This window comes from Ostrinia nubilalis, chromosome 3, assembly GCF_963855985.1.
Source record: "Ostrinia nubilalis chromosome 3, ilOstNubi1.1, whole genome shotgun sequence".
NCBI classification, from domain to species: Eukaryota; Metazoa; Arthropoda; class Insecta; order Lepidoptera; family Crambidae; genus Ostrinia; species Ostrinia nubilalis.
This window is the reverse complement of record NC_087090.1, coordinates 912,580-940,354: the sequence shown is the minus strand read 5'-3', so window position 1 is coordinate 940,354 and position 27,775 is coordinate 912,580. Positions and strand designations below refer to the sequence as shown.

General features: G+C 48.4%; 2 protein-coding genes across 8 annotated transcripts in view; one reads left to right on the top strand and one right to left on the bottom strand.

Moving 5' to 3' along the window:
* The window catches only part of LOC135087379 (long-chain-fatty-acid--CoA ligase 4), an 84,820-nt gene extending 81,321 nt beyond the window's left edge, over nucleotides 1-3,499 (top strand). For all 7 annotated transcript variants that reach the window (XM_063982161.1, XM_063982159.1, XM_063982173.1 and 4 more), the window contains 2 exons: nucleotides 344-452; nucleotides 3,221-3,499. In XM_063982161.1, the coding sequence (XP_063838231.1) occupies nucleotides 344-452; nucleotides 3,221-3,375 (264 nt within the window). In that variant the 3' untranslated portion in view covers nucleotides 3,376-3,499. The remainder of the gene's footprint in view (nucleotides 1-343; nucleotides 453-3,220) is intronic.
* Nucleotides 1-27,664, bottom strand: part of LOC135087457 (dTTP/UTP pyrophosphatase-like) — a 139,995-nt gene extending 112,331 nt beyond the window's left edge. The window contains exon 1 of the mRNA XM_063982202.1: nucleotides 27,655-27,664. The gene's annotated coding sequence lies outside the window, so the exon portion shown is untranslated. The remainder of the gene's footprint in view (nucleotides 1-27,654) is intronic.
* Nucleotides 27,665-27,775: the final 111 nt, after the last annotated feature.

Here is a 27,775-nt window from a genome sequence, read left to right as displayed (position 1 = left end):
CGACCCCCTGGGGGGTCTCGAAGCCTCTATAGGGGGGTCGCGAGAGGTCGTAAAAACTACTTCAGTAAAGGAAAGTTCTTATAAAGACAGATAAATCCGAAATCTAATTATGCAAATGTTGTATGGATTGAAGTATTCGGTCCCTACAAACACCTTTGCAACATTATAAAAGTCATGAAAAAAAAAGGCGAACGGTAGGGGGGGTCGCCAAAAATTTTTTCATACTAGGGGGGTCGTGTCATGAAAAAAGTTGAAAAACACTGCACTAGAGCCATAAACTTAATACACAAGACACATTTTTTTTGTGCAAATCATAGAAAATAATGTGGTTTTGATTTCGTAGGAGCTGGCGGCGCGCGAAGGACTGCCGCCGATGGAGTTCGAGCAGCTGTGCCGCGCGCCCGCCGTGGAGAAGGCCGCGCTGCGCGAGCTCGCCGACCACGCGCTCAAGTGTGAGTACACCCTTAGCTTTTCTTCTTCTTCTTTGATGTTGGCAATACACGTCGGCCGACTTGATATGTGCCATTTTGATCATGCCAAAATGGAACCAAGTGGGATGGGACTTGGGTTATTAAATGATATAATGAATGATGATAGATGATACCCCTTACCCATAGGGTAAAGTTGTGGTGCTTTACTGAGACTTCATATGGACTACTTGAGAGAATCCGAAGAATCACGCTGCACTGTTTTGCTTCACTTGCCCACACTCATGCACGTTCACGAACACTTAATGGTTAATAATCCACCATTATTACACATTAATAGTCGTCCAAACACTAATATTAGAAAGTTAAACAAAACTGCTAACATGACGCTTAATATTCCCGCCAAGAAGTCGCATTGGCTTTTATTTCGGATCGATTCGGAAACCGTGGCTTCTCGGTGGATTTCCGCTGGCCCTACCATTCAATCCTCGTTGGCGTAAATCGTAACTTCTTTTCTCGATGTCAGCCAGTGGAGAATAAATGGTAGAAAAAAACAGGAAAGCATAAATACGTCACTCTGTAGCTTTCCCAGGCGAGAGGGCCCTTAACCTCGGAACGACGCCCATGGCATTGCTATTCCCATTAGGGTTTGTACCCGGGTAATCCCGGAACCGAAAGAACCGGGAAAACCCGGGTTTTTTCGACAGCTTAAGAACCGGGTTTTAAAAATTCAAAACCCGGTTCTTTCGGTACTTTCGGGTTTTGCATATTTATCTAAAAATCTGTTATAGGTATTAGGCATGAGTCGTAACAAGAACATTGCGAACGTATAGAGAACCTAAAGATATCAGATAAGCTACTAATAAAGATTACCTACTTATTGGTTTTGTATTTTGTTTTTTTTTTATGAGATATGTAAATATTTTAAGCATTTTTCTTACAATTTTTTTAAATCACTGGCATATTTTTGTTTGCGCTTACGCTGCGACAGGTTATACAGAAGATTGACGAGTATAACTTGCCACTATGCTTGGCGTTCGTAGACTATGAGAAGGTCTTCGATTCGTTCGGGTCTTGGGCAGTGCTTACAGTCTCTTCTCTTCAGCGGTCCCGTATTGACTATCGGTATATCGAGGTGCTGAAGTGCTTGTACAAAAACGCCACCATGTCGGTCCGAGTACAGGAGCAGAGCACGAGGACGATTCCTCTGCAGTGAGGCGTTAGGCAGGGAGATGTTATATCTCCTAAACTGTTCATCACTGCATTGGAAGACGCTTTCAAACTCCTTGAATGGAAAGGATTCGGCATAAACATTAATGGCGAGTACATCACTCACCTTCGGTTTGCCCACGATACTGATTGTGGTCATGGCAGAATCGTTGTAAGATCTTGGCACAATGCTCAAAGACCTTAATCGAGTTTCCTAACAGGTAGGCCTGAGGATGAATATGGACAAAACAAAGCTTATGTCCAATGTCCATGTTGCGCCCTACACCGTTTCGGTTGGGAGCTCAATCCTCGAGATTGTTGACGATCCAGCTAGGTAGGTCCAATTTCGAAAAGGGAGTCAATCGTCGCATCCAACTGGGCTAGGCAGCGTTCGGGAAACTACGCAACATCTTTTCATCCAAAATACCTCAGTGCCTGAGGACGAAAGTCTACAACCAATGTGTGTTACCAGTGATGACTTATGGCTCGGAAACGTGGCCTCTCACTATAGGCCTTATACAGAAGCTCAAAGTTGCACAGCGTGCTATGGAGAGGGCTATGCTCGGTGTTTCTTTATGAGATCGAATCAGAAATGAGGAGATCCGTAAATGAACTAAAGTAGCGACTTTAGTTCATTTACGGATCTCCTCATTTCTATGTCAGCGGATTCAGCGGACATAGCCCGACGCGGACGCAGAACTGACGGCCGATGGGGCAGGAAGGTCCTGGAATAGAGGCTGCGTACCGGAAAACGCAGCGTGGAACGTCCACCCACAAGGTGGACCGACGACATCATAAAGGTAGCAGGGAAGCGCTGGACGCAGGCCGCTACCAATCGATCAACATGGAAAGCATTGGGGGAGGTTTATGTTCAGCAGTGGACGTCCTATCCTATGGTTTAAAATTAAATGATGATGATGATGATATTTTTGTGTGAGAGTTGTCAACACTCCTTCTCCTTTATTTGCTTTGCATCTGACAGTCAATATATAAATAGTCAAATATATCGATAAGTTGGATGAAAAAGACTGATTGTGGTACCTCAATTGAAAACTAATTATTTTACTTTTTTTTATTTTTGGGAGTAGAATTTAGTAAAAATAGAAAAATATTGTAAATCATGTTTGTTGATTATTCCTAGTCTATTCAAAGAAGTGTTATTTCAACAAAAAAAAACATAATCAAAATATTGTTTTTTTGGAACCGAAAGAACCGAAAAAACCGGGGCTCCCGGTTCTTATGACCACCAGACCCGAAAAACCCGGTTCCTCAAACCAGAACCGATTCTGCATTCCCTAATTCCCATCATCCCCTTTCAATTTCGTAAATAATATAACAATGTAGTGTAAAATTGCGTTTTAAAATATAGATTATAAGGATATAGTTTTGTTGTGCATTTTTTTTAATATTTTGTAATTTTAAATTGCTCGCACTCTGCATAACTTTCGATTAACTTGTAAAGTTTATCTGTGGAAACTGATTAGGCTACTGTACTGTTTTTATTTTTAAGGTCACATGTATAAACGCATGCTGTTTATTTCCTTAATAAAGAAAAATAAAAATAAATAAATATAAATCCGCAGGCGGTCTGGAGCGCTTCGAGGTGCCGCTGGCCGTGAAGCTGGTGACGGAGGTGTGGTCGCCCGACATGGGGCTGGTCACGGCCGCCTTCAAGATCAAGCGCAAGGACATACAGGAGCGCTACAAGGACGACATCAAGCGCATGTATGCGTCCTGAGCGCACCACCTTCTGTTTACCGCCGCCCGCCCCGCGGACCGAGATTAAAGTAGTGCAGGGATGGCGAACCAATGGCACGCGCCACAATATTTAGGGCACGCCCACCTATCACAAAATCTATATATATAAAAGAAAGTCGTGTTAGTTACACCACTTATAACTCAAGAACGGCTGAACCGATTTAGCTGAAAATTGTCAGGGAGGTAGTTTAGAGCCAGGAGAAGGACATAGGATACTTTTTATCCCGTTCGAAATAAAAAAAAAGTGCTTATTTATTGCCATTAAGGCGGAACAAAGTTCGCCGGGTCAGCTAGTTCACTATAAAATAATGTGTTTTATACATATAAGGGCTATCGTATTTGCCCTCATCAGTTAGTGCCACTGTTGAGTAAGGTCATGTCACTCGCCAGTGGCACCACTTGTCCTCATTGATAGCATTAGGTGATATTTGATGGCACGTCTAAGACTTTATCAAGCATTTTTTTCGGAAAAGTGGCACCTTGATACATAAAGGTTCGCCATCCCTGAAGTAGTGTAACGTTCGTGTGGATCCAATATCCCGGCGCTAGGTGTGATGATATTATTATTCTCCTGTTGTTATTTTACTGAATTCGGCGGCATGGACCGCGCGGTGCCGCGTGGGCTCTGGGCTCTCGAGCTATAGAATGGATGGACTGACTAGAAATTTGCCTAGCCTTTGAGCGTTCGTTTATAAATAGATAAGTACGTCGATAAGGATTCAGCTAATAATTAGGATTCGTCAAAACGATCTTGTACTTATTTATGTAAACGAATGCTCAACTGAAATGTGAGAGCCGTTTTTGAGAATATTTTAAACAGGAAAATTACTTTGGTTTAAATTAGATGATGTAAGTTTTGTGGGGCGGGTCGCTTACGCCCGGGCCGCGGCCGGGCTTGTAGATGTAAATGTAAATTATGTATTTATTGTTCGCGAGAGTAGCCGCAACGAGTCGCATCACACGCCGACGGCGAGTTACGTTTCTGTATTTAGTTTCGCTAAGACTTGTACATATTTGTTTCGTTCTAAATACTGTAGTTGCTACTTTTGGGATGCGAAATTGCGCGAGTGCGGATGGATGGTGTTTTATTATTAATTATAGTTGAATTTTGTCTCGAATCAGTAGTTTTCGTATTCAAAAGACAATCTGTCAAAACTACTGAATCGAACTATAAATCCGAGATTAGATCTGATCGAGTGAGCACATTCGTGCGAGTGGATGCGTGCGTGTGTACATTGGGGACATGAAACTTTTGTAGATATTGGCCTAGCGTCTCGAGTGTACGATAGTGGTCGTATGAAGCTCTTAAACTAATCGATTAGTACTTAGAGGTATGGGGTTACGTTTACCAAGTAATGTAATATTTGCAATAATAAGTTTTCGTTATTTTGATTGTGCGCGGGAGTGCAGCGATGAGCCAAATGGTTAGTAGTTAGTGCGCCGGCCAGCCACGCGGTGCGGTGCACTGCAGTGTAAGCTGGCCGCGCTCGGCAGTGTACGGCCAGCGTGCGGTGCACTGCAGTGTAGGCTGGCCGCGCGCTCGGCAGTGTACGGCCAGCGTGCGGTGCACTGCAGTGTACGCTGGCCGCGCGCTCGGCAGTGTACGGCCAGCGTGCGGTGCACTGCAGTGTAGGCTGGCCGCGCGCTCGGCAGTGTACGGCCAGCGTGCGGTGCACTGCAGTGTACGCTGGCCGCGCGCTCGGCAGTGTACGGCCAGCATGCGGTGCACTGCAGTGTAGGCTGGCCGCGCGCTCGGCAGTGTACGGCCAGCGTGCGGTGCACTGCAGTGTACGCTGGCCGCGCTCGGCAGTGTAGGCCGGCGCCGGCGCGAGCTAGTCAGAATACTTCGAATGTCGTAACATTTCCTTCTCTGACCGCATTTCGCTGAGCATTTACGACCTTTATACACAATCCTTGCATGTATATTTACACATTTAACTTATATTATATGTAATCAGTAGTACTGTTCGTTACCTGATTACGATCATGGATTCCATATAAATAATAAATGTCATAATAATATTGTAACATTGTGTGTTACTGTAATAGGTAGCATCATAATATTTTTCTATAAATATAGGAAGTTTCGAAATTAATTCAAGTTATTAACTGAATGTGAATCATTACTGTTAATAAGTAGGAGTTACTTGCTCAGTTAATGTGACTGTACTTTGTGTTTGAAATTAAATATTGCAACTGAGAAACAATTTTGTATTATTTATTCAATAAATGTTAATAAAATCATTACCTTGGTCGTTTCATTTTTATTTCTCCAAAGTCTTTACTTTATTTAATTCCAGTCTAAAAAAAATCCCACTTTTTCAATGAAATGTCGAATGATTTGATTTGAATATGGAACGTAATTCGAATTTCGATTTGCGCGCCAATTTGCAGTCGAGGACTCGCGATGCTACCATAGATTTCTATTCCGTTGAAAACCCCACCCAAGCGGTCACGCCGTGGTACCGGGTTTCGCGTCGCATAAAAATTTATAAAAAGTAAGAAACAAGTGGAAGTTTGGAAATTATTAATCCTGACTAGACCCAGTACGTCCTTGGGAAAGTGAAATAGGCCCGCCGCCTGTGTTTTCAATGCTTCGAACGTCTGAAATATCAAGTAAGTGTCCCTATTATATTTTGTAGGTTCAATAGTGTTCAGAATATAGAATACGAGTGGCAGTTGTTCCCTCTACTCGTCCCTCTTTTTTCAGCATTTATTTTGTGTTGGTTTTATATTGTAGAACCTAATTTATTAACTTTTTTTCTTCGACTAGTATTTCTAAACCTACGAAATATCTCGTAATGTTTGCAAACATACATGAGTCGAAATGAAGTAAAACAAGGTTGCAAATTAATAAATAAATTATAATGTTAAATATTATACACTGCACTTACAATGGTATCATATTATCATGCTCGTTACATCAGAGAATATACATGAAAACATTCAAACACATGGTTACATTACAATCAAATTAATAAAAATATACTTTGAGCAATAGAAAAATAAAAAACCGAATCACTCGCTATAATCTATAAAATTAATTATTAAAACATTGTTACATTTATGTTGACTCCTCGGCTGACGACTGTTTGATTTCAAATTAAATGCTAACCACACTCGTATGTTCGTTTAAGCGTAGGAATGTAAGTCTGCGTTAGTTCCATACATTTGGCAATGTTCATTACTCGTAAAGCTTTCGTACTTGAAGTATTATTTATAAATTAGTGTACTCGAATTCTATACAATACCCTACTATCGGTTCAAGTGACACTCGCACAACGAATCGATTCAAATCATCGTTTTTAAATTTACAATTTCTGAAATAAAGTCTCGCGCACGTTGCAGGCCTTATTTTTTTATGTTATAGTGACTTTATGACTTCCAAACTTCTTTTCATCATCATGTTTTTGTTATAACAATGTTTTATGCAAACTAGGTATGTGTACCAATATAAAACTCACTGGAATATTTGATAGCAACGTGTGCACCAGGCTTTACATCCCACTTAACCATATTTCGTCAATAACCCATATGCTCTACCACGTTTGTGCTGCAATGTGATGCGCTCAAATGCTTACTAAATGCTTCCCTCATTCGATCGGAAGACACGAACCCACCCACCGCTTGGTGCTCAACTTGTGTTCAGCACACAAATTAATTAATGTAAATTTTGAGAGAAAAAAACTTCAAGATCGCTCGGTGGCAAGACGCGACTTGAGTTGGTAAATTTCATCTATTTTTTTTTCACTCTATTAAATCTCTATTTTGAGTTTGCCTCGCATTTAAACTCTAATTACAATATTGAGTATAAAACGTATTAAATACATCAAAAAGATCTAGTTACTTACGATCCTTGCGAATTGAGATATGACTATGAATTTACAGTGCATATTTTAATTTGAGGCATCCAGAGATCCGTCTAAATTACTAATTACGATTACATAATAAGTTACGGTTACGAGATCCCAAGATTGTTATTATGATATTTTCGGCTGTAAAATCAAGTCATATTCCCAAATTATCACATTCAATAAATATAACGTGCGACTGCAGTCATACAAGGACAACTTAAAAGGATGTTTTCCTAAAAAAACGACTATAAATAACAATCTCAATAAGACCATTTACAAAAAATGTATGTACGTAAAATACATAATTTAAACTGCAAATTAATTAATTATTGCTCAACCTAAAGTCGTCACAAAAGTCCGTGGAAAACACCCCAATCACAAACAAATTATAATTTACAATGTGTGTGTACATACTCTAATCTTATTTCTAGGTTTCGCGTACAAAATCTCTACACTTGGTGCTTTACAAAAATGATCGCTCTATTTGCGTGTAAACTAAACGTTCATAGAAAAATAAATCATTCCATTTATAAGCTATTTAATACTTTTCACATGGAGTGTCGTTATTGCGATAGCGTCGGACAAACGGAGCGGCGGCCGCGGCTCCAGCTACATGCTCGGCCGGCTTCTGCACGGCGACAACAAGGGACGGGTGGCGAGTTATTAGGCATTACAATTTACATGTCAAGTGCATTCATTTAACAGTTGAATGACCCAACTCACGAAGATACGAATTTTCTGTTGCATCGCGAGCGCGCGCCGCAGCCGCCGAGCGGTCAAATCAATCGAGCTGGTGTTTGAGAATTTCTTTTTGTCGCCTTCTTACAATTAACCGAACTTGCGAAGTTCATTTCATCGTAATCCCAACCGTGTAATTGTACCAACTCGATTCAAATTTCCACCTACAGGTTTTGGGTAGCACTACAAGGCATTACAGACGGCTTAGTGAGTATGATTGAAAAGCGTTTGGAATACAAAGTTACGATTAATAATTGCACAGAAATCTGATCGTTATAGACACAAATATGCTTATCATGTAGTATAATAGACAAAAAAAAATATATTTATAAAATCAATAACGTGATTCGCATTTAAATTTATAAATTGCATAAACTAAAAATAAAAAACAACGCAACAGCTGCCGTGGTCATTTTGTCACAACTAAACATCTTACATAATTATTTGAATGTGAGGTCGCGCCCGTTGGCGACTCGGCTGCGCAGCCAGCCCGGCGGGACGCGTATAGGATACAGGCTATGGGATACAAAGTGGAACGCTTATGTTAAATGCTTATGGAATAATATATTATCGCGTCCCGCGAGTGCTCGCCAACGCGACCGCGCCGCGCGTGTGATGTCGGCGTATTGACTAGCGGCAGTCATCAGTGGAAGCCAGCCCTTGAGATTCCATGCCCGCACTGAAGTTTAAATAACATTGTCACTTTACTACATCCATCTCAAACCTTTTCCAGATTTCCATTCATTTGTTAAAAAATACAAATAGTGTAAATCAATTGTTCAATCTTAGGTGTGAGTACTGATTTTACATAAAAATGAGAAATGACCCCTGTTTTGGTGATCAGGAAGACGTCATCGAATAAAAATGATAAAATCGGCTACACGTTGGCAATGTGTACTTAAACTTCATGTGCCTCTCCAATAACAATGGGACTCCTAATTCGTTGTAATTAGACTAAGAAGTTAGAGACAGAAGATTAAGACTACGATCTCGCACTAGTCAGACTTTAATATTAGTCGGCACAGCGTCGACGGCGGGCCTCAACGCTGTCCTCAATGAGTCGTCCAGCGCTGGGACTGATACCACCAGGCCGCCGAGGCCCGCCGCCGCCGCGCGCGCCCGCGGTGCGAGACAGGAACACGTTACAATACAATTCGTCTACGAACTTCCATTTGGGATTTACAAATGAAATAATCATTTGTAATCCTGACATTATTTTTAGAGGCCGATCAAAAGACTAAGTAGTTAGTTGATTTTTTTAGTAAAATCAGGATTTGGAAAATATGAGTCGTCAGGACACTTAACATACACAAATTAACGCTAAGTATTTTCCAAATATTTTTAACGCCATTATGTCAAAGAGTCTATGTCATTGTGCTGATGATCATTCATCTAGTGCACGCCTTCGTCCCGCTCTGTCCCGCGGGCGCGCGTCCGCAGCGCGATACTACAAAAGTACAAAATCCCCACCCTCGCCCACCATTCCACGACAATGACTTACATTAACTTACGTGGCCAACCATCACAACGTTCCTATATGCATATGTGTAAAGTGTATATATTTTATACATGCGGGGGGAAATACGAAACGTTCCACGAAAACTTTCGTGTTTGTGTCAACAGATTATAAATGCGCCTTGGCGACGTCAATTTTATGCAAACGAGACTATGAGCCACTCGTTTGAGTTGTCAAACGTCTCGAACTTCCCCCCAAATAATCATCACATAGATTACTCGAAGCATCCTTACTATAGAGTATACGCTACCACGTACAGAGAAACAACCCGCACTCTATAGAGCGCTACGATTGCCATCATACGTGGCGAATATTACCTATAAAACGCCGTTTCCTATAAAAATCATTTAAAAATTACGCTACCTTACTCGGAACTTATCTAAACAATATATGATATAGAAAACGCTCTTATTATTACTAATAGAGATGCGGTAAAGAAGCCAATTTTTGGTTTATTATCGTGATAATTATTATAGGCGTTGTTCCAACGCATTTGCTAACGTGCGCCCGCTGCGCCCGCCCTGGGGCCCGGCGACTGAGCGACCAACCTCGCTAAGTTCTCGAGTCAAAATACTTATTGCTAGCAATGTTGCTACAAATTAGGAACTTTATAATTTTACTGCGGCCAGTTATCACAACCCAGAATTGATGATTTCTCATATAGTAAAAATTCAGTGTAAAAAGCCGTGAAAATTGACATAAATTGGGTGTTGTGAAATTTTGCGCGATAAAAAATTGTACAGTAAATTTTGAAATCGAAAAATGTCGCCTAATCATCAACGCAACATTGTTAACAGTTTGACAGAGTGAACTTCCGATCCTTATGTACGCTAACTGACTTAGCAAAAGACGATACGTCACAGAATACAACGCACACACGACGGAAAGAAAGTCCCGCTTACAGTCGTCCATACATCATGATATTCGTTTGGTCACGGTAAGATACATAATTTAGATGCCGGTTCCAAAAAAAGTGCTCGAGAACTCCATTCACAATTTCCACTGAACGTTTTCATTCGGGAATCTCCTCCTCCCGGAGGTGAACTCGAGCCGGTGGCAAATTCGGTTATACATCAATGAGGGTTTTTGCGATTGAAAAATCCGCCACATGGCAATACGTAGACGCGAGGTCCAAATGCTGTATGATTGGTGGATTTTGACATATCTGTTAATGTCATGTCAACAATAACCAATCATGCAGCATTTGGACCTCCCGTCTACGTATTGCCATCTGGCGGATTTTTCAATCGCGAAAACCCTCATTAAATTTGCGTTGTCGACGCTAATTCACTCGGACGACGCGTCGTGAACCCGACGTACAGTAGTCTTAAAATTAAAGAGCGTAAAGTCGATATGCCGTACGGCAGGGTTGGCGAACCAATGGCACGCGACATAATATTTTGGGCACGCCACCAATCACAAATTCAGTAATTCAATAGTAAATAATGTGTTTTGATTATGAGCTATCGTATTTGCCGTCATCAGTTAGTGCCACTGTAGAGTAAGGTCGTGTCACTCACCAGTGGTGCCACTTGATAGCATTAGGTGTTAATTTAATGGCACGTGTCTATGACTACTTCAATTTTTTTTAAATAGTGGTACGTTCAAACTTAAAGGTTCGCCATCCCTGCCTTACGGTGCTGGACATAGGGTCGCCGGTCGTCTTCAGTCAGTGCGGGGCGTGTTGGGGGCGTGGCCTGGGCGTGTTGGGGGCGTGGCCTGGGCGTGTTGGGGGCGTGGCCTACTCGGCGCGGTGCACGTCGGCGCACACGCGCGCGCCGCGAGCGCTCGCCCGGCGCATGGGCGGCGACGGCTGCTCGTCGTCGCTCGGGGACCCTGCGGAAACCACTTCTGTTAGCCTCAAATTCAAATTATTTATTGCATGTCACATGAGTAAGACCCTTTTCACATGTCCCGGTTGCCGACTAACCGGCGCCGGGTACACCCGGTGGTGAAGTGTATGGGCATGCCGGATTAATTACGCCGGAACATGTGAAAGCTACGTACCATGCCCATACACTTCACCGGAACAACCGGGCAACCGGAACATGTGAAAAGGGCCTAAGGGTTTATAGAACATCATTTTGTACATCGACTCGGTGCAGGATTGACCGTGAGCGTTCTCAGTGTGCAGCGGACGAGACTTTGGATCAACCGAGTCCAGAATGACAGTATGTCGCTTTCGTTCGTTAAACGACATCCACAGGAAAATTGGTACGACAACTTTCTGTTATCGGAATTAATAAGAATGAAATTGAACTCTCGTAGCGGCTGGCTCCAGTGAATGTACTGTTAATTGTGATAAATATAAAACGTCAAAATAACGGTATCGTTATAGCCAATGAGCTGCTGTCATAGTGACATTGACGTAATGTCAATGTCACACGAGCAAACGTTAGAATAAAGAGACGTGCGGTGACGACTCCCCGCGCTTTTATGCTAAGTGATGAATTGTATCTAAATTATGGAAATATAATGTGAATGTTAAGTATCCAGTGTTTTATGTAAGAGAATAGATCTACCGGCCTTTAACAGTAAAGACAACGGAACGTCGAGCTGGACACTGCGAGCTCTTATTCAGTTGTAATAGAGGCGGATTAGCAAGCTGAAGTGGCAATGGGCAGGGCATATAGTACGCAGAACTGACGGCCGATGGGGCAGCAAGGTTCTGGAATGGAGGCCGCGTACCGGAAAATGCAGCGTGGGACGTCCACCTACAAGGTGGACCGACCACATCGTAAAGGTAGCAGGGAAGCGCTGGATGCAGGCCGCTACCAATCGATCAACGTGGAAAGCATTAGGGGAGGCCTATGTTCAGCAGTGGACGTCCTATGGCTGAAATGATGATGATGAGAGGCGGTTGTTGGTGTACATGTACGGCAGGGGCCGCACGACGTACAGCTTCTATGAAGACGACCTGCTCGTCTGTATCGACTCTGGCAGTAGTGACCTGCGCGGGAGTGTGGCGGGCGCGCGGCAGGGGCCGCACGAGGTACAGCTTCTATGAAGACGACCTGCTCATCTGTATGGACTCTGGCAGTAGTGACCTGCGCGGGAGTGTGGCCGGCGCGCGGCAGGGGCCGCACGAGGTACAGCTTCTATGAAGACGACCTGCTCATCTGTATGGACTCTGGCAGTAGTGACCTGCGCGGGAGTGTGGCCGGCGCGCGGCAGGGGCCGCACGAGGTACAGCTTCTATGAAGACGACCTGCTCATCTGTATGGACTCTGGCAGTAGTGACCTGCGCGGGAGTGTGGCCGGCGCGCGGCAGGGGCCGCACGAGGTACAGCTTCTATGAAGACGACCTGCTCATCTGTATGGACTCTGGCAGTAGTGACCTGCGCGGGAGTGTGGCCGGCGCGCGGCAGGGGCCGCACGAGGTACAGCTTCTATGAAGACGACCTGCTCATCTGTATGGACTCTGGCAGTAGTGACCTGCGCGGGAGTGTGGCCGGCGCGCGGCAGGGGCCGCACGAGGTACAGCTTCTATGAAGACGACCTGCTCATCTGTATGGACTCTGGCAGTAGTGACCTGCGCGGGAGTGTGGCCGGCGCGCGGCAGGGGCCGCACGAGGTACAGCTTCTATGAAGACGACCTGCTCATCTGTATGGACTCTGGCAGTAGTGACCTGCGCGGGAGTGTGGCCGGCGCGCGGCAGGGGCCGCACGAGGTACAGCTTCTATGAAGACGACCTGCTCATCTGTATGGACTCTGGCAGTAGTGACCTGCGCGGGAGTGTGGCCGGCGCGCGGCAGGGGCCGCACGAGGTACAGCTTCTATGAAGACGACCTGCTCATCTGTATGGACTCTGGCAGTAGTGACCTGCGCGGGAGTGTGGCCGGCGCGCGGCAGGGGCCGCACGAGGTACAGCTTCTATGAAGACGACCTGCTCATCTGTATGGACTCTGGCAGTAGTGACCTGCGCGGGAGTGTGGCGGGCGCGGCGGCGCGGCGGGCGCTCAGCAGGGCTGGCCGGCGCGCGGCAGGGGCCGCACGAGGTACAGCTTCTCGCCCTGCTTGTTGGTGTAGATTGGCGCCCGCTGGTAGTGCGCCACGAGCTGGTCCAGCGTCGGGAACTTGCGCTGGAAGGCATCGTATCGGTCACGTCGCGTCCAAGATTTAAACTAAAGTCCGGTCGCCGAGCAGATAGAATTTCGTTCAATGACCCCAAGATACCCATCCTTGTCGCCCGCGCGTAATTGTATTGCTGTCGCGCTCGCACTCACTGCGGCCGCCCGTCGCACAGTCACAATATAATAAGGATGGGCACTATGGGCAGCTTGGGGTCATTGGACGAAATTCTATGTGCTCGGCCGCCGAACTTGAGACCGTTTTCAAGTCAGTTAATGCAAGTTAAGGGACTTGTACCATGTTAGGGGACCGTATGAATAAGACAAGTTTTTTTTATCCACAACGAGGAAGCTCTTGGCCTAGGCTTTTGGTTGTTATTAGTCTGTTTATTAACAAGAACTACGAGAGTATTTATACGATTAATCGGCACAGACTCAAAAGCGTGACCAATCTCACCTGGCCGATGCAGTAGAGGCTGCCTTCGACGTGCACGCGGAAATGTTTGTTGCGGCCCGGTGCTTTCAGAGACACCGAGTAATCGCCAACCTGGAGCAAAAACAGTAGCTTATTTAACGAACTAGGATTACGCTGTAAAAATGTTTTAAGCATAACAAAAAGGTCAGTAAATTCAAAACACTATTATCTATAGTTGTATCAATCGGAAATGTTCTTTTTAACCGACTTCAACAAAAGGAGGAGGTTCTCAATTCGGTTGGTTTCATGGGCGTACCCAGCTTCTGGCTTAGGGGAGGCAAGTCAATTTTTTTAGGTGAGACTGTTTGACTTTTGCCCATTTTCACCATAAATCCGTAATTTAAGTGACGTATGGTAACACATAACAGGAATTTTATTTTCATAGGGGTCACTTAAAAATTAGGGATTGATGGTGAAAACGGACATTTGTCTTTGAGATTTCCCTGTGGCCTAATTCAGGTATTTTGACAGTCAAGATCTCGCTGACGCGTGACGTTCAGAAGTCGTCCCATTGATAAACAGTTCTAAATCCCTATTCACAAGGGTCATTTTGATAGAACGATTACTAAAGCCCGGCCTGTGAGCACGTAGAATTTTGTTCAATGACCCCTAGCTACCCATCCTTATCGCTCGCGCGTAATTATATTGCTGTCGCGACTGTGCGACTGGCACCCGCAGTGAGTGTGCGAGCGCGATAGCAACATAATTACGCGCAAGCGATAAGGATGGGTAGCTAGGGGTCATTGGACAAAATTCTACGTGCTCACGGACCAGACTATAGATAGGATCGCAACTCAGTGTTTTGTTGTCGTTAAAGTTTTGCTACGGGAATAAGGCTACGGGGAACGCCCATGGTTGGTATGGTATAGATCAGGGATGGCGAACCTTTATGTTTGAACGTGCCACTATTTAAAAAAAAATTTTAAGTAGTCATAGACACGTGCCATTAAATTAACACCTAATGCTATCAAGTGGCACCACTGGTGAGTGACACGACCTTATTCTACAGTGGCACTAACTGATGACGGCAAATACGATAGCTCATAATCAAAACACATTATTTACTATTGAATTACTGAATTTGTGATTGGTGGCGTGCCCAAAATATTATGTCGCGTGCCATCATTTTTTTTTTTTTTTTTTTTTTTTTTTTTTTTTTTTTTTTTTTTTTTTTTAAAGATTATTAGTAATTTGTTATTACACAAATTACTAATACTCCCGTTAGCCCCTCGTACTAAGCTAAATATGCTTGTGTCACGAGTGAGCTCACCACAATAGTCGAGCGGCGGGGACCGAACCCGCGTTCCCCGGATCACGAGTCGGCCAGTCCGACCCCTTCACCATTCGGCTATCGTGGCTTCATTTGCACGCGTGCCATTGGTTCGCCAACCCTGGTATAGTTAATGACTCACGTTGGTCTCCGAGTCGCGTATGAGGAAGTCCCCGTCGTGGCCGTGCTGGTTGAGCAGCGCGTCGCAGTGCGTGCGCGTGATGGCGCCGTAGTACCACGCGCGCGTGCCCAGCGGAGCGCCCGCGCCCGGCGCGCCGCCGCCGCCCGCCTCGCTGCGAACAGAACAAGAATAAGTACTAAAGAACACAATCATGTCAGAATAAACTATAAGTACTAAAGCTGGGTACTCATCTAGCCGTATAGCATGTAATGTGTCAGATACTGTATCAAGTGAGTACATAGGCACGAGTCCGCTGCTCGCGCGTGGTTCGCAGGGAGATCGCAGCGACCCGCCGAGTGGCGGTATCACTGCGAGCACAAAGGCGGCTCGCAGTAAGATCCAGGAGCTCGCAGCCAGATACGCGATAACCGTGGACGAACCGTACTCACTTGAAGGTTGGATACGTTACATGCTAAGTTACGAGCTACAAGGCAGGTTAGTACCCTGCTTAAGGAACACAATGACAGAACGGTGATTTAAAGGTTTCACCTTTTCATGGGCACCACCCTTGACGTTTTGTTACTTTGTGCAAAATTTCATCTTCTCGATAATGGCCAGTACTTGTAAGGCTGCGAGAGGTACAGGTTGGACCGGGAAGAGAATTCCGAAGCCCACACGACGCTCAAGTGCAGGGGGAGAAGATTTGCTCATCTCCTTCCCCTCTCTAGATGAGACCAGTTCAGTGGGCAATGTCCCAGGAGAGCCATCACTTACATTACATGGTCTCATCCTGTGTGGTCTACCAAGTGCATCAGTAGACCCCCTCTTTAGCGGGAGGCCTGGCAATGGTTAAGCCGTGTCTTGGTAGGTGCTATCTTCTTATTAGTTTCGATCTTGGCAGAGCGGTCGTGGTCACGTTGAGGCATTTTTTCACGTCAGTTGTAGCTGCTATAAATTGCTATCATCCAACTAGGGAATCCCACATGCCCCCCCACTTACCTGTAGGGCTGTGTGAGGTACACTCGGCTCAGCGCGGGCGCACCTGTTGGGAAGCATGAGGTACACTCGCGTCGAAGTACGCGTAACTGTACAGCTGCATAAGGTACACTCGGGCCGAAGCGGGCATACGGCTTCGTGAGGTACGCTCGGCTCAACAGGGGTACCTGTAGGTGGCGCTGCGTGAGGTGCACTCGGCGTATCTGTAGGGCTGCGTGAGGTACACTCGGCTCGGAGCAGGCATACCCATACGGCTTCGAGAGGTACACTCGGCGTACCTGTAGGGCTGCGTGAGGTACACTCGGCGTACCTGTAGGGCTGCGTGAGGTACACTCGGCGTACCTGTAGGGCTGCGTGAGGTACACTCGGCGTACCTGTAGGGCTGCGTGAGGTAGTCGGCGAGCTCCTGCAGGTAGTTGCGCGGCACGAGCCCCAGCTGGCCGCGCGAGTCGCGCGCGCGGTACACTCGGGGTACCTGTAGGGCTGCGTGAGGTACACTCGGCGTACCTGTAGGGCTGCGTGAGGTAGTCGGCGAGCTCCTGCAGGTAGTTGCGCGGCACGAGCCCCAGCTGGCCGCGCGAGTCGCGCGCGCGGTACACTCGGGGTACCTGTAGGGCTGCGTGAGGTACACTCGGCGTACCTGTAGGGCTGCGTGAGGTACACTCGGCGTACCTGTAGGGCTGCGTGAGGTACACTCGGCGTACCTGTAGGGCTGCGTGAGGTAGTCGGCGAGCTCCTGCAGGTAGTTGCGCGGCACGAGCCCCAGCTGGCCGCGCGAGTCGCGCGCGCGGTACCACTCGGGGTACCTGTAGGGCTGCGTGAGGTACACTCGGCGTACCTGTAGGGCTGCGTGAGGTACACTCGGCGTACCTGTAGGGCTGCGTGAGGTACACTCGGCGTACCTGTAGGGCTGCGTGAGGTAGTCGGCGAGCTCCTGCAGGTAGTTGCGCGGCACGAGCCCCAGCTGGCCGCGCGAGTCGCGCGCGCGGTACCACTCGGGGTACCTGTAGGGCTGCGTGAGGTACACTCGGCGTACCTGTAGGGCTGCGTGAGGTACACTCGGCGTACCTGTAGGGCTGCGTGAGGTAGTCGGCGAGCTCCTGCAGGTAGTTGCGCGGCACGAGCCCCAGCTGGCCGCGCGAGTCGCGCGCGCGGTACCACTCGGGGTACCTGTAGGGCTGCGTGAGGTACACTCGGCGTACCTGTAGGGCTGCGTGAGGTAGTCGGCGAGCTCCTGCAGGTAGTTGCGCGGCACGAGCCCCAGCTGGCCGCGCGAGTCGCGCGCGCGGTACCACTCGGGGTACCTGTAGGGCTGCGTGAGGTACACTCGGCGTACCTGTAGGGCTGCGTGAGGTAGTCGGCGAGCTCCTGCAGGTAGTTGCGCGGCACGAGCCCCAGCTGGCCGCGCGAGTCGCGCGCGCGGTACCACTCGGGGTACCTGTAGGGCTGCGTGAGGTACACTCGGCGTACCTGTAGGGCTGCGTGAGGTAGTCGGCGAGCTCCTGCAGGTAGTTGCGCGGCACGAGCCCCAGCTGGCCGCGCGAGTCGCGCGCGCGGTACCACTCGGGGTACCTGTAGGGCTGCGTGAGGTACACTCGGCGTACCTGTAGGGCTGCGTGAGGTAGTCGGCGAGCTCCTGCAGGTAGTTGCGCGGCACGAGCCCCAGCTGGCCGCGCGAGTCGCGCGCGCGGTACCACTCGGGGTACCTGTAGGGCTGCGTGAGGTACACTCGGCGTACCTGTAGGGCTGCGTGAGGTACACTCGGCGTACCTGTAGGGCTGCGTGAGGTACACTCGGCGTACCTGTAGGGCTGCGTGAGGTACACTCGGCGTACCTGTAGGGCTGCGTGAGGTACACTCGGCGTACCTGTAGGGCTGCGTGAGGTAGTCGGCGAGCTCCTGCAGGTAGTTGCGCGGCACGAGCCCCAGCTGGCCGCGCGAGTCGCGCGCGCGGTACCACTCGGGGTACCTGTAGGGCTGCGTGAGGTACACTCGGCGTACCTGTAGGGCTGCGTGAGGTACACTCGGCGTACCTGTAGGGCTGCGTGAGGTACACTCGGCGTACCTGTAGGGCTGCGTGAGGTACACTCGGCGTACCTGTAGGGCTGCGTGAGGTACACTCGGCGTACCTGTAGGGCTGCGTGAGGTACACTCGGCGTACCTGTAGGGCTGCGTGAGGTAGTCGGCGAGCTCCTGCAGGTAGTTGCGCGGCACGAGCCCCAGCTGGCCGCGCGAGTCGCGCGCGCGGTACCACTCGGGGTACCTGTAGGGCTGCGTGAGGTACACTCGGCGTACCTGTAGGGCTGCGTGAGGTAGTCGGCGAGCTCCTGCAGGTAGTTGCGCGGCACGAGCCCCAGCTGGCCGCGCGAGTCGCGCGCGCGGTACCACTCGGGGTACCTGTAGGGCTGCGTGAGGTACACTCGGCGTACCTGTAGGGCTGCGTGAGGTACACTCGGCGTACCTGTAGGGCTGCGTGAGGTACACTCGGCGTACCTGTAGGGCTGCGTGAGGTAGTCGGCGAGCTCCTGCAGGTAGTTGCGCGGCACGAGCCCCAGCTGGCCGCGCGAGTCGCGCGCGCGGTACCACTCGGGGTACCTGTAGGGCTGCGTGAGGTACACTCGGCGTACCTGTAGGGCTGCGTGAGGTACACTCGGCGTACCTGTAGGGCTGCGTGAGGTACACTCGGCGTACCTGTAGGGCTGCGTGAGGTACACTCGGCGTACCTGTAGGGCTGCGTGAGGTACACTCGGCGTACCTGTAGGGCTGCGTGAGGTACACTCGGCGTACCTGTAGGGCTGCGTGAGGTAGTCGGCGAGCTCCTGCAGGTAGTTGCGCGGCACGAGCCCCAGCTGGCCGCGCGAGTCGCGCGCGCGGTACCACTCGGGGTACCTGTAGGGCTGCGTGAGGTACACTCGGCGTACCTGTAGGGCTGCGTGAGGTAGTCGGCGAGCTCCTGCAGGTAGTTGCGCGGCACGAGCCCCAGCTGGCCGCGCGAGTCGCGCGCGCGGTACCACTCGGGGTACCTGTAGGGCTGCGTGAGGTACACTCGGCGTACCTGTAGGGCTGCGTGAGGTAGTCGGCGAGCTCCTGCAGGTAGTTGCGCGGCACGAGCCCCAGCTGGCCGCGCGAGTCGCGCGCGCGGTACCACTCGGGGTACCTGTAGGGCTGCGTGAGGTACACTCGGCGTACCTGTAGGGCTGCGTGAGGTAGTCGGCGAGCTCCTGCAGGTAGTTGCGCGGCACGAGCCCCAGCTGGCCGCGCGAGTCGCGCGCGCGGTACCACTCGGGGTACCTGTAGGGCTGCGTGAGGTACACTCGGCGTACCTGTAGGGCTGCGTGAGGTACACTCGGCGTACCTGTAGGGCTGCGTGAGGTAGTCGGCGAGCTCCTGCAGGTAGTTGCGCGGCACGAGCCCCAGCTGGCCGCGCGAGTCGCGCGCGCGGTACCACTCGGGGTACCTGTAGGGCTGCGTGAGGTACACTCGGCGTACCTGTAGGGCTGCGTGAGGTAGTCGGCGAGCTCCTGCAGGTAGTTGCGCGGCACGAGCCCCAGCTGGCCGCGCGAGTCGCGCGCGCGGTACCACTCGGGGTACCTGTAGGGCTGCGTGAGGTACACTCGGCGTACCTGTAGGGCTGCGTGAGGTAGTCGGCGAGCTCCTGCAGGTAGTTGCGCGGCACGAGCCCCAGCTGGCCGCGCGAGTCGCGCGCGCGGTACCACTCGGGGTACCTGTAGGGCTGCGTGAGGTACACTCGGCGTACCTGTAGGGCTGCGTGAGGTACACTCGGCGTACCTGTAGGGCTGCGTGAGGTAGTCGGCGAGCTCCTGCAGGTAGTTGCGCGGCACGAGCCCCAGCTGGCCGCGCGAGTCGCGCGCGCGGTACCACTCGGGGTACCTGTAGGGCTGCGTGAGGTACACTCGGCGTACCTGTAGGGCTGCGTGAGGTAGTCGGCGAGCTCCTGCAGGTAGTTGCGCGGCACGAGCCCCAGCTGGCCGCGCGAGTCGCGCGCGCGGTACCACTCGGGGTACCTGTAGGGCTGCGTGAGGTACACTCGGCGTACCTGTAGGGCTGCGTGAGGTAGTCGGCGAGCTCCTGCAGGTAGTTGCGCGGCACGAGCCCCAGCTGGCCGCGCGAGTCGCGCGCGCGGTACCACTCGGGGTACCTGTAGGGCTGCGTGAGGTACACTCGGCGTACCTGTAGGGCTGCGTGAGGTACACTCGGCGTACCTGTAGGGCTGCGTGAGGTAGTCGGCGAGCTCCTGCAGGTAGTTGCGCGGCACGAGCCCCAGCTGGCCGCGCGAGTCGCGCGCGCGGTACCACTCGGGGTACCTGTAGGGCTGCGTGAGGTACACTCGGCGTACCTGTAGGGCTGCGTGAGGTAGTCGGCGAGCTCCTGCAGGTAGTTGCGCGGCACGAGCCCCAGCTGGCCGCGCGAGTCGCGCGCGCGGTACCACTCGGGGTACCTGTAGGGCTGCGTGAGGTACACTCGGCGTACCTGTAGGGCTGCGTGAGGTACACTCGGCGTACCTGTAGGGCTGCGTGAGGTAGTCGGCGAGCTCCTGCAGGTAGTTGCGCGGCACGAGCCCCAGCTGGCCGCGCGAGTCGCGCGCGCGGTACCACTCGGGGTACCTGTAGGGCTGCGTGAGGTACACTCGGCGTACCTGTAGGGCTGCGTGAGGTAGTCGGCGAGCTCCTGCAGGTAGTTGCGCGGCACGAGCCCCAGCTGGCCGCGCGAGTCGCGCGCGCGGTACCACTCGGGGTACCTGTAGGGCTGCGTGAGGTACACTCGGCGTACCTGTAGGGCTGCGTGAGGTACACTCGGCGTACCTGTAGGGCTGCGTGAGGTAGTCGGCGAGCTCCTGCAGGTAGTTGCGCGGCACGAGCCCCAGCTGGCCGCGCGAGTCGCGCGCGCGGTACCACTCGGGGTACCTGTAGGGCTGCGTGAGGTACACTCGGCGTACCTGTAGGGCTGCGTGAGGTACACTCGGCGTACCTGTAGGGCTGCGTGAGGTAGTCGGCGAGCTCCTGCAGGTAGTTGCGCGGCACGAGCCCCAGCTGGCCGCGCGAGTCGCGCGCGCGGTACCACTCGGGGTACCTGTAGGGCTGCGTGAGGTACACTCGGCGTACCTGTAGGGCTGCGTGAGGTACACTCGGCGTACCTGTAGGGCTGCGTGAGGTAGTCGGCGAGCTCCTGCAGGTAGTTGCGCGGCACGAGCCCCAGCTGGCCGCGCGAGTCGCGCGCGCGGTACCACTCGGGGTACCTGTAGGGCTGCGTGAGGTACACTCGGCGTACCTGTAGGGCTGCGTGAGGTACACTCGGCGTACCTGTAGGGCTGCGTGAGGTAGTCGGCGAGCTCCTGCAGGTAGTTGCGCGGCACGAGCCCCAGCTGGCCGCGCGAGTCGCGCGCGCGGTACCACTCGGGGTCGGACGGCGGCCGCTCCACGATCTCCAGCCGGTCGCCCTTCTCGAACGACAGCTCCTGCTCGTTGTTCGACGTGAACGAGTACAGCGCCACCTGGTGACACGACAACGTGACGAAATATTCTTCAAACTAACTTTTCCCCCGCGTGGAATTTTGTCTGTCACAGAAAAACTATCGCGCGCGTCCCTGTTTCAAAAACCGGGATAAAAACTATCTCTATGCCAAATTTCATCAAAATCGGTTCAATGGTTTAGGCGTGAAAGCAAGAAAGACAGAGTTACTTTTAATATTAGTATAGATTACGCGGTGTCCTCAGTTTGCGTCCGCGATAGCGTGTACGGACACGGTAGGCATCACTGCGCGTGCAAGTTGTTCATACTGCCGCGTTCGTGTTCCAAACGTTCACTATGAAAAAATCCGCTTAAAATCAGAAACGTCAAAATAACAAGCGCGATCTGATCGCCACCACCGCGCGTGCAAACGCTGCAAAAGAGACCGCGGCCAATGACAGGACGAGTCAATGTGAACGTTGCTACAAATTCGTATACGACGTCTGATCGCCACCGTGCACGCCATTGCGCACGCAGACTGAACGCGTTGGTTTGGCCGAAGCTTTTGTAAAAGACTCATGTTTTCCAATACTGATACAAATAGTCAAATTTGATTGTTGTAACTCACGACAATGTCGAGGACGTTTTCCGCCATCGCGTAGGTGTGCACCGGGTCCTCATTGTCGCCCTCTTCGCTGGTGTAGTTCGATGGGAACCTGCAAACGACAGTAGCACTTAATAACTATGTCAGAGAATCGGTAATTCTTTATCAAATTACATTTTGTTTCAGCCAAATGACGTCCACTGCTGGACAAAGGCCTCCTTCAAGGTTTTCCACAATGCACGGTCCTGCGCTGTCCGCATCCAGGCTCTTCCCGGGACCTTTACCAGATCGTCGGTCCACCTAATACATATTTTAAGATAATAAAAACCGCGTACTACATAATAGCTTTGTTTAACTTTTATAAATACTTTAAACGGCTTCCAAGAATGAATTAATATGTAACTTGTGTAAAATTAAGAATTATGTTTTCCTGTAAGTTATAATTTTGTGTTTACTTTGTGCCTATAGGATTGACCTTGTTCTTTCCAATGCTTGAGTTTATTCACATCATACAACACGTAATAATGTAAATCATTAAAAATAATGTTGCCAGATTCCATTAAAACGGTTTCAGGTAGCAATACAAATTCCAAATGTTACAAAGTGGTACATTTTACTCACAAATTAAGTCATTTGCTTTTCTAATTGCAAAATTCCACAACTGCAATTAGTGTGGCACAAGTTAACTTGTCGCGCTTTTGACTCAATATGCCGGTGGGTGTTCAATGCCGCGACGGTCATCCAGTATCTTCCTACACAGTGCCACAGTACAAAACGAGCTTTAACAAAAATATGTATCTAAAACTTTACGCTAAACACATCTTGAGACGATACGTCTTATCAAAATGCGATTCAATTTTAATAGCATTAGGAACCTAGGATGTCACTTATATGGCAACTCAATCGACTATTTGGTTCCCCTTTATTTGCAAGATTAGCGCACTTACTTGTAGACTTGTGACTTGAAGATGTCTTACTATAATTGTTTTACTATGCCTTCTTAATTGCCGGCCTTACAGTGAACCTTGTGAAGATATTCATTGAAATAACACAGAGAAAGTGGACCTTGTTTTAACAAATAATTGTACTTGAACAAGTATTCGGCTGTCAGGTATTAATGTTGCAATTAAAGTTTGACCATCGTGTTTTTTTTTTAATTAAATTAACTTTTTAAACAATATACGAGTTGTCTTCAAGTTTAACTTGCCATAACAATATTAGGTAGAAAATAACTTCTATTTTGAAGTCTGTAAAGATGGTGGAGTTGGAATCGAAGTGGTAATGAATCAAACAATAGCCCTAACTGATAAAGTTTGATCAGTTTCAGTAATTTTAAAGTTATGACGTCATTATGACCAGCAGCGACGGCGTTGAAAGTCTGACACCTTCGGCTTTGTTTATTGTTGCCTTCCTTCGACTGCACAGTTATTGTTAAAGTAATAAGTACTCATTAGTCCAGCCTGCAGTGGTGGAATGTCATCATCATCATCATCATAATTTTAGCCACAGGACGTCCACTGCTGAACATAGGCCTCCCCTAATGCTTTCCACATTGATCGATTGGTAGCAGCCTGCATCCAGCGCTTCCCTGCTACCTTTACGATGTCGTCAGTCCACCTTGTGGGTGGACGTCCCACGCTGCGTTTTCCGGTACGCGGCCTCCATTCCAGAACCTTGCTGCCCCATCGGCCGTCAGTTCTGTGTACTATATGCCCTGCCCATTGCCACTTCAGCTTTCTAATCCGTCGGGCTATGTCAGCAACTTTAGTTCGTTTACGGATTTCCTCATTTCATTTTCGTTAAAGTAATAAGTACTCATTAGTCCAACCTGCACTAGTGTAATGTAAGGGAAGGTGTCTCACCAGCCGGTGTGGCCCTGGTACTGGCCGCGCCACCAGCCGTCATTGCTCTTCTCCAGGATGAGGATGCGCGTGCCCTTGGTCAGCGACAGCTCGTCCGGCTGCTGCGCCTGATAATTGTACTTCACCACCGCCGTGCCTGGATTCATGATCAATAGTTCAGTAACTAAAGCCTGGTCCGTGAGCACGTAGAATTTTGTCCAATGACCCCAAGCTACCCATCCTTATCGCTCGCGCGTAATTATATTGCTGTCGCGACTGTGCGACGGGCGCCCGCAGTGAGTGTGCGAGCGCGACAGCAACATAATTACGCGCAAATTCTACGTCATTGGACAAAATTCTACGTGCTCATGGACCAGGCTTTAGCAACCAGTTTAGTGAGGATTTCACATTCAAACAGAATTATTAATTAAAAAACTGTAACTTTTGTTTTATAGGACAAATGAGTACAGGGATCACATGATAGCAAGTAATAACCGCCGCCCAGACACCCGCAGCCTCGAGGGACATCATTTCTATTAGCAAAAATATACCTAGTTTTTATCACAGTCATTACAGAACAAATAATATTAAAACTTCTACTATGAAGGACAAGATTTTTGCACAACTTTTACCAAAATCAGAATTTGTTACAATGACATATTATAAAAGGATATTTAAGGGGTATTAACCCAATTTAATTTTCACAGATGTTGACATTACCTAGGGCTTCGGTGGCGTCGACGCGGCGCGCGCCCGGCGACTCCGCCCCGCCGCCGCCGCCGCCGCGGACCGGGGAGGAGTTCGACGGGAGCGTCTTTGAGCCGGAGCCTTTCTTCACCTTCTTCTTAATACTGGAAGTTATATTGATATGTTTCAGTTGGATATCGCCCCTACTCTCTAGGGCAGTTGTCGAGAACTATACCAATGGCTAAATTGGAAAAGGTTCGCTGAAGAGTTCCAAAACAAAGATTTGGGCACGATCTTTGTTACAAACATTTGCCTAACGACATTTGCAACATAGATCGTCGTCTCTTACATTCTGTAAGTAGGTAGGTATGTACTATGAAGTAGATTTACGCCATTGTCATGTTTCAGGTCGTGTCGTTATCGCCCATCCTACATTTGTTATGTCTAAGAAGAATGAAAAGATATAGAATTATTTTACGAAAACTGCTGGAAATACGCAATGACTCATGGCAGGAGTCAGAAAGAACAGTGTGAAGTGTGGACAAGGGAAATTATTCCAATTGCAAAGTTGAACTACCTAACCTAGGATATGTTGATAACAAGGTAAGAAGAGATGATAACAGTAAATTGTATATAATATTTGTCACAATAAAATATCTGGAATACTGGGATCATGCTACACAACTTATTAAGGCTATTCAAAGTGAAACAATGGGGAGTTACTACAATAGACTTGCCTCTTTCATGGTGCTAATGTTGGTAGACACAAAAGTGCACAAAGGTAAAATCCTTTGTATTATACAAAGGATTTTACCTTAATGTAATTCATAGTGCTTCAAAAAAGGCAAAAAGAAAGTACCTATAACTTTGAACATAAAACTAAAAAAAACAAAATTATTGTCTGTACTAACAATTCACTTTACTATTTATACTAGGTAGTGCAAAAATTGCACCTTGCTCATTTGAAATTTCAATGAAATGAATGTTAATAACTGAGTTGCTAATCCAGTTTGTAATATAATGAGTACACCAGCAATTTGTGTTTCTAGGACAGCTAGGCTTAGGCAAGTCTATCTGAATTTTAATGCTTGCCTACTATACTTTTATGATTAAGATAAAATTTTCAAAATAAGTTGTTCAGCATTAAATGATATAGTAAAGACATAAGTGAAGGTTCTAAACAAGAGGTTAATTAACACACTTCACAATGCTACCATGTTAATTTTACATTCACATGAACATACCAACAGTAATTGTACTAATTAGCACTGATGGCAAATTGTATAATATGTACTGGCACAGTATTTAATTATAAATATGTGACTTGTATGTTTGTACATTATCATGGAACAACAAGGAAAAGCCTGGAGTAAATACTGTATTTATGATAAGAATGTGTGTTCAATATGTGTAGCAAAACCACACTGGCTTATGAGGAGAATATTATTATTTAGTTTCAAAACTGATTTTATTACAGTACCTGAGATTTTAAACAACTACCTTTCCTGCCAGGAAGTGGTCAAAATATTGTATAATCCTAACAATACCTTTGTTTTGCAAATGATTACTCATTACATACCAAATACCAAAATATCTAATTGGAGTACTTCAACCTTATATCCTGTCCAATGACCTGATTTATGTTAAATGATTTACCTGTCAAACAGTGAAGGCTTTTCTTTCTTCACATAGTTACTGGGAACATAGCCCGACTGACTGCGGGCATTCTGCACCCGCCACCAGTGCTTGGAGTCATCGAGGAGGAGGTATCGTTCATTCTTGCGCAAATCCAGCTCCTGGGCACCCTGAGCTGCATAGTCATACTTTGCTACCACGTAGCAAACATCATCCTATAACAATTGCATATTTGGCTAAGAAACTTATTGGTAGTTTCACAAATTTGTTCAGATTGGTCAAATGTATATCAAGAGCCACTCTACCAGACTTTGTGCTGGGACATTTATGGAGACTGGAAACTATTTAGCTCACCCTCAAGGCATAGGAATGAGATTAAGCTTGGAGACTGCTATTTTCTGAAGACATTTGGCGAGTTTAGATCAAGGGACAGGTTTTTACCTGAGCATTCTTCCCGTGCCTGGCATTGGCCATGGCGTGCGGCGCCGGCAGCGGCTTGTTGGCCCACACCGAGTCTGCGGCGCGCGCCGACCGCGTCTCCAACATGACACCCCCTGGCAGGGCTCCGCGACCAGCTCCGCCGCCTCACTGATACATCGCACTGCACTCTCCGCACCACACCGCACTGCACCACAATACCACCACGGCGATCGATCGCCGAACGACGCGATACGATAAAAGACTCGATTGTTTATTATTGGGACGTGCGAAAATCCGATCGAAAGCTATCAGCGAAAGGAGAGTTGCATTGGAACTGAGAAATCCTCGTTCTGTCGTATACCTATATGCTGGCTGTGTAAAAACTGGAATTATGTAATTCTTATGTCATCTATTCGTTTTGCGGTTGAAAACTCTCACGCTTTTATTGTAATTTACAAGATTTTAACTAAATTTTAACTTAAAATCGGTGGGGCAACTATGAATCAATAGACAATTTTTTTTTCTTCAATTTAGCGAAGAAAAAAAATGATAATGCCAAACCACAGATATGGATTAGAGTGCCAAACCATAAACTTCATTCATCAGTCATCGGTCTTCAGTTGATCGATTCCATCGTTTATCAATAATTTATGTAAAACGTATAAAATATACGACACCCAATTC